The sequence below is a fragment of the Lolium rigidum genome, chromosome 5 (genome assembly GCF_022539505.1).
Source record: "Lolium rigidum isolate FL_2022 chromosome 5, APGP_CSIRO_Lrig_0.1, whole genome shotgun sequence".
Lineage (NCBI taxonomy): Eukaryota > Viridiplantae > Streptophyta > Magnoliopsida > Poales > Poaceae > Lolium > Lolium rigidum.
This window is the reverse complement of record NC_061512.1, coordinates 109,046,201-109,052,938: the sequence shown is the minus strand read 5'-3', so window position 1 is coordinate 109,052,938 and position 6,738 is coordinate 109,046,201. Positions and strand designations below refer to the sequence as shown.

Here is a 6,738-nt window from a genome sequence, read left to right as displayed (position 1 = left end):
TGCGGCTTGTGTGAGGCCCTCACCGAACAATGGCTCCTCCTCAATGTTTATCGCTGCCGGGACGGGCGGTTGTGTCCTCTCCGTGTGTCAATGGGAGGTGGCTGGGGAGCCTGCTTGTGTCGAAGGATATGGCGGGGTCGTCGGCATTGTCCGCGCGAAAGACGGAGGGGCCTCGCACGGTGGACGGTGGCTGCGCGCGCGCGGCCGAGCGGATCGTCGAACAGGTTGCGTGCACCGGACGTCGCAGCTGCTCCCGGGTTCTTGGGGCCTTTGGAGTTCGCCGGCGCACGGTTCGAGGTCAATGGACGAAGGTGACGGCCCCGTCTTGGACTCGCCCACCTCCGGTGACCCATCCCGTGGACCGGTACGCGTGCCGCCCATGCGCCCCCATTTCGTGCCCAAATAGGGCGGTCGGTGGGGCAGTTGACCTTGGAGGAAGGGGCCGGGTCACGGAGGAGGCCGAGCTCCCCACCGAGGCCGCGCCGGTGCCGGGGATGATCATGTGCCGGCCGAGCGCCGGGTGGCCGTAAAATAGCATGGCCTCGCTGCTCTTGAAGGAGAGTGCTCTTCGCCTCCGTCTTGAGTTGGAGAAGCTGCTCCGCCGCCCGCTGCCGCTCCACCTCGGCAGCGGTTTCCCTCTTCCGTTGGTCGAGCGCCCTGCGGCGGTCGGCCCTCTTCTTGCTCTCGAGCTTCCTCTGCTCCGGGGTGACGTCGGCCTTCGCCTTCTTCGTCGGCGGCCCGGGGGGGAGCTCGGCCTCCGCCAGTTCAGGAGCCGCCTCCACGGCAGGAGCGGCAACGGTCGCGGGTGCCTCCTCTCCGATGGTGGCGGTGGTGGCGGTGGCGGCGGCGGTCGCTTCGTCGGCCATCTCTAGGTTTTGGGAGTACGGTGGAGTGTTTTCTGTTTTGGGAGGCGGACCAGGCGGGCCAGGGGCGGACAAGGGAGGACGCGAGCGACCAGCCTTTCGCGTCCACGGCCACGCAAACTCGTCCAAGATTTGGGCCGGGTTTGGGTCGTCCCGGACGCCGCGGCCATCCGTTTTAGGGATGGGTCCGCGCGCTGGGCCGCGGTTTTGTCCGTTTCGACCCATCCGGACGCGCGGACGCGGGATGGGTCGCCCGGTTGGAGATGCCCTTAGAATAGTCTCCAACAACTTCTGATAACTGGCGATAATGGGAAACTCTCAAAAAAAAAATGGGGCCAATGGGAGCCCTCAAAAAAAAAATTTGGAGACAATGGGAATAGTTAAGGAAAAAATTTGCTAGAGGATACCTTATGTGCCGACATTTGCTGAAACACGTCGTTTAATTGTACTTTTTGCCAAGTATCATTACAAATTTATGGTAAATTTATCGGAACACACCCATGGTTAAAAAGGAAAAGACTACCACAAAGTTGTAATGGTACCTAACACAATCGGATACTGTGTTTCAGCAAATGCTGGAAAATAAGGGTGTTTTCTAGCAAAATTTCTCTAGTTTTAAACAGTCAAATGATTGATAATGTGTGCAATGAATCACAAGCACGTGCACTCCTCGTCCAGCCAAAATGATCGACACCACATCGAAGGATCCAAAGATCAAGCATTGTCAGCCTAGCTAAGCACACCGGAGGCATCGCCACTCACCGGATGATCACGAACAATACCGCCATCATCACCTCCATCGCCGCCACCACCTTGCTTGCTTCTATTCACCTTGCTTGTTTCTATTCATTTTTCTTCTCCATCATGAGCATCTTTGCCTTCAATGTTTTGTGCGCCAAATTCTCCTTGGATTTCATCATGCCATCATTTTTTGTCCTTCAAACTTGATTCCACGACAAGCTTCTTGAGCTTCTACTTTGCCTTCTTATATTCATTGGGTCTTCCCTTGTTTCTTCCTCCTAAGAGCACATCATCATCATCATCCAATTGCAAAAAATGCCCCCTCTTCGGTGGATCTTCTTGCTCTCTCAACTTCCACTTCTCACTATTCTCTAACAATGTCCAACGACGTTGTAGTACGAACGACTTATATTTGGAAGATGGCATTTGCTTGTATCTTTCCATTGCAGTTTTATCCTACATATACAAAACAATGCACAAGTATTTGGAATGCACCACAAGCAAATGCAATAATTGATGGAAAAATAAAAATGAAACAATGCACAATGAACTCACACAATCATCAATGGTGCAAGGCAGCGCAGCAATAGGGGCAGGAGGGGAAGCGGACGGTGGCGCGTTGTGGTGTGGTGATCGGGGGAAGGACTTTAGAGCAGCTGGCCCCTAGTAAGGCGGCCTTCAAAAACATGATAAAGGCTCGGTAAACAGGTTTTAAAGGCCCGCGGGCTTCCCTTCTAGACGTTTGCCATGTCTCTTCGGCTGTAGCCCGCGCGCGGAATTCCGCTAGCAAATGCATAATTGATGGAAAAATAAAAAAATGGAACAATGCACAATGAACTCACATAATCATCAATGGTACAACCACTTGGAGGGCCATTTCTCACTTGCTTCATACATCCCACTCCAACTGTTACAAGAGGCTTTAATCACGTCCCAATGCCCTTGGAGTGATATATTGGTGTGCGGCAACGTGGAAGCAAGCCGAGGCATGAAATGAAAAACTTATCATCGGTCATTTGCTAATACCTATTCACGGCTTGATCGGTGGTGGCCACGTCATCGAGTCACACACTCTCCCATGTGATGATCAATGCGGCATCTTCCACATCGGTGATTCATGGTCCTCTTACATTGAGTTGGCTACGAGGAATCGAACACCCCCTCCTCTATCGTCTCCAACCCCTCATCATCGCCTCACCCTCATCCATGTAGGTTTCGAAATCTTCGAGCGACGTTTGTTAGGGTCAACCGTATTATCGTTCAACAAGCTCACAAAGGAGTTCGACACTTCATTGATGTCCAAACTACAATGTGCAAAATCGAAACTCCCATATGAGCTCCAAACCTTAAAGTAATTGAAACCATCAAAGAGATTCATACCTTGCAAGTGAATCGACGGACACTTGGTGGGCATCAGTGAGATTGGGGGCTGGAGCGTGCATCCCGCCTGTAGGAGCAGCCTTTCTGGCCAGCTTGTTCTTCGAAGCTGATGCGGTCTTCGCGGCTATCTTCTTCTTCGATGACGCCACAAGAGCGGCCATGGACAAACTTTGAGCATGTTCACCGAGGGCGCGACGACAGTGCCACACTAGACGACGTGGTTGCCTCCCCGCTTGCGTTTGATGTTGCCGGAGGCGGCCATGGGCACGATCACGAGCGAGCCGACAAGGGTAGGTAGGGCGTAAGTTGCGGGAGTGGGCGGGGTCGATTGGGCTAGCCCGACCTAACCAATGATCGTCGGTGGCTAGGAGGAGTCCATGGCGGCGCTAGGGTGGGCGAGGAGAGGCTAGAGGCTAGAGGTACGCGGGGGGGGGGGAGATGTCGCTGCGGCAGGAAAGCGGGAAAGGCTGGCGCTGAATGTTCCCTTCCGCCAAACTCGATGCACGATACAGGGTAACGCCAATTCACCTGCGCAACCCTGGATTCTATAGGTTGGGAGGAATGAGGATGTGTAATTGGTATCTTCTCTTTAGCTCCTGCCACGACGCCGGACCAAGTGGTTTGTCCCCGGCGCCGGTGTCTGTTCGGTGGCGGAGCAACTCGATGGCGATTTGCTGCACTGGTGGTGTTGAGCACGAAGCACCGGATTGCTTTTTCCTCATTCTTTTCAGTAAAAACTCTCTCCTTATCCAGAAATCCCTGATATGTAGGGGGTTTTCTGCAAATTGTAATCGCCACTTAGTCCATACTAGCAGCTTCTAGGGTCTTTTGACCCTATCTTGTTCAAAAAAAAATTGGTATCTTCTCGATATTAATATACTATTATTTTTTATAAAAAAAGGTTGGGATTCTGATTTTTCAGACCATTTAAATTCTTTTACACGCGTTTTTACAGAGTCTGTTCAAACTAGAGCTGCTCTTACATGGATAGAGCGCCGCGGTGAACCAGGAAATTTACTGTCGAACAGGAACTTACCGCAATGGATCTCATCTGCCAATAAGACGAGGAAGCAAATCAATCAGTCGCAGCGCAGTCAAGCAAAGGGAACACGGAGCTGCCCGCCTTCGTGGTGCCGGGCCGTGTGAGATCTGAAGGGCGCGACGACAACAAAGTAAAGTTTTTTCGCGACAGCCGACGCGTCGCGCCGCCCAGATCTCGTCGCCGCCCCCACCGGCGCCGCGCCGCCCTCCCAGCAGCCGGAGCCGGCGTGGTAATGGTGCGGCCGGCGGGCCTCCTCGACCCGGCGAGGCGGCGGCCGTTCCTGGACCAGCGCCGGCCGTCCTTCAGGCGGCGGTGGCAGCAGCGCCCGCTCTGGGTCCGCCTCGGCCTCTCGCTCGTCCTGGCCCTCGCCTGCGTCCTCCTCCTCCTCGGCCTCGCCGGCTCCCCCGACCCCTCCTCCCCGCCGTCCACCGACTCGGCGCGATCCGGCACCACGGTCTCGTCCCCTCTTCTCCGCCAGGTAACCCGCGCCGCCTTCTGTCACTCCCATGAACGCCGATTAGTTGCGGTGTCGCATTTCGTGAACTGTTGCCTCATCTGGCCTGGAACGATCAAACTGCAGTTGCTAGTTATCATAACTGCTGAATTTGCTAACTTGACTACTAAGAAGATCGTGAATGCTAGACTAGCCTCTAAAAGTTGCGAACTTCCGATGTGCAGAGATCTTACCTGGACGGCATCACGGATGCGCACAACATGACGGACGAAATGCTGAGCGCGCACTCGTTCTCCCGTCAGCTCATGGACCAGATTTCCCTCGCAAAGACCTACATCGTGGCCGCGAAAGAGGCCAACAACCTGCAGTTCGTGGCGGAGCTGAGCGCGCAGGTGCGGCGGGAGCAGAGCATCCTCGCGCACGCTGCGGCCCACGGTGGCACGGTCAAGAAGGAGGACGCGGAGAAGGCGATCAGGGACATGGCCATGCTCTTCTTCCAGGCGCAGCAGTTCCGGTACGACAGCTCCGTCACCATCATGAAGTTGAAGGGGCAGATTCAGTCCTTGGAGGAGAAGTCGAAAGCTGAGGCGGACAAGAGCACAAAGTATGGGCAGATTGCCGCTGAGGAGCTCCCAAAGGGGCTTTACTGCCTTGGTGTCCGGCTAACCATGGAGTGGTTCAAGAGTCCAGAGCTTCAGAGGAAGTTCTCAGATAGGAGCCCGGCAGTGCAGAGCAACATGAGGGATAACAGCCTCTATCATTACTGTGTTTTCTCGGACAACATCATTGCTGTCTCTGTTGTCGTCAATTCCACGACTCTGAATTCAAAGCACCCTGAGAAGAATGTTTTCCATCTAGTGACCGACGAGGTGAACTATGCTCCGATGAAGGCCTGGTTTGCCATGAACGATTACGGAGGGGCCATCGTGGAGATACAGAAGGTGGAGGACTTCACCTGGCTAAACGCCTCGTATGTCCCTGTTCTTAAACAGCTCCAGGATGCTGCCACGCAGAATTTCTACTTCTCTGGCAGTGGTAATCGCGGAACACCAATCAAATTCAGAAACCCAAAGTACTTGTCAATGCTCAACCACCTGAGGTTTTACATCCCAGAAATCTATCCGGAACTCCGCAAGGTGGTATTTCTTGATGATGACATTGTTGTTCAAAGGGACCTATCAGACTTGTTTACAATCAACCTCAACGGCAACGTTATGGGGGCAGTTGAAACTTGCATGGAGACGTTCCACAGATTTCATAAGTATCTCAATCATTCTCATCCTCTAATCCGTGCTCATTTCGATCCTGATGCTTGCGGCTGGGCATTTGGCATGAATGTGCTTGATCTTGTTGAATGGAGGAACAAGAATGTCACAGGGATATATCATTATTGGCAAGAGCGCAATGCTGATCATACCCTATGGAAGCTTGGGTCTCTACCTCCCGGGCTTCTTGCTTTCTATGGCTTGGTTGAAGCATTGGACCCAAAATGGCACGTGTTGGGGTTAGGCTATACAACCGTTGATCCTGCTACTATTAAGGAAGGTGCAGTATTGCATTACAACGGAAATATGAAGCCATGGCTGAAAATTGGGATGGAGAAGTACAAGGGCTTTTGGGACAACTATGTGGATTATTCACACCCTCTGCTTCAACAGTGTTTCATGCACTGATTAATGTGTATCAAATGTTTGAAATTTTGTGACCTTTTTGATGGACATGCTTCAGATTTGTAACTAGGACAATCACACGCAACCGTTTTGGTGGAACTGATTGTCTGTGCTCACAAGTTACAGCCTCCCATTAAACATGGACAGCTGTGTATGCTTAGCATGTGAAGTTGATGAAGTACAGTGATCATAAATATGACTGGCCACAGGTAAACAGCAGAAGAACTAAGATTGTCATTCAGTAGGTTGCTACTTGAACAACATCACCGATTACGTACATTCATAGCTTGCAACCACAATGTATTTTTTCCATTTTGATTAGTTTTGTGAGACAGAAGGAAGGACATAATTGTAGAATTGATTCAAAATTCTTGATGTGTTACAACAAGTTTTGAGATACATATTTATTGGATGTTCAGCCAACTCAACCTTTTCTGGTTATTCATACATCTTCAGATGTATTATTGTCTTGCTATATCATTTTCAGTACGGTTATTTATGTTTATTCATAGTTGCACATTACTGCTCTACATATCTTTTTCAGTTCGATTATTTATCTTCAGATGTATTATTGTCGTAAAGCTAATA

At 51.7% G+C, this 6,738-nt stretch overlaps 1 protein-coding gene across 1 annotated transcript; it reads left to right on the top strand.

Moving 5' to 3' along the window:
• Positions 1 to 4,243: 4,243 nt before the first annotated feature.
• LOC124654298 (probable galacturonosyltransferase 10) lies at positions 4,244 to 6,575 on the top strand. Its single transcript, XM_047193313.1, has 2 exons — positions 4,244 to 4,504; positions 4,705 to 6,575. Exons 1-2 carry the CDS (start codon positions 4,259 to 4,261, stop codon positions 6,151 to 6,153), a joined length of 1,695 nt encoding a protein of 564 aa, XP_047049269.1. The 5' UTR covers positions 4,244 to 4,258; the 3' UTR covers positions 6,154 to 6,575.
• Positions 6,576 to 6,738: the final 163 nt, after the last annotated feature.

What these genes read in the sequence shown, in the direction of transcription:
- LOC124654298 (XM_047193313.1), top strand. Translation starts at nt 4,259, where the DNA reads ATGGTGCGGCCGGCGGGCCTCCTCGACCCGGCGAGGCGGCGGCCGTTC. An exon ending in CGTCCCCTCTTCTCCGCCAG is followed by an intron (nt 4,505 to 4,704) that starts GTAACCCGCGCC and finishes TCCGATGTGCAG; the next exon opens with AGATCTTACCTGGACGGCAT.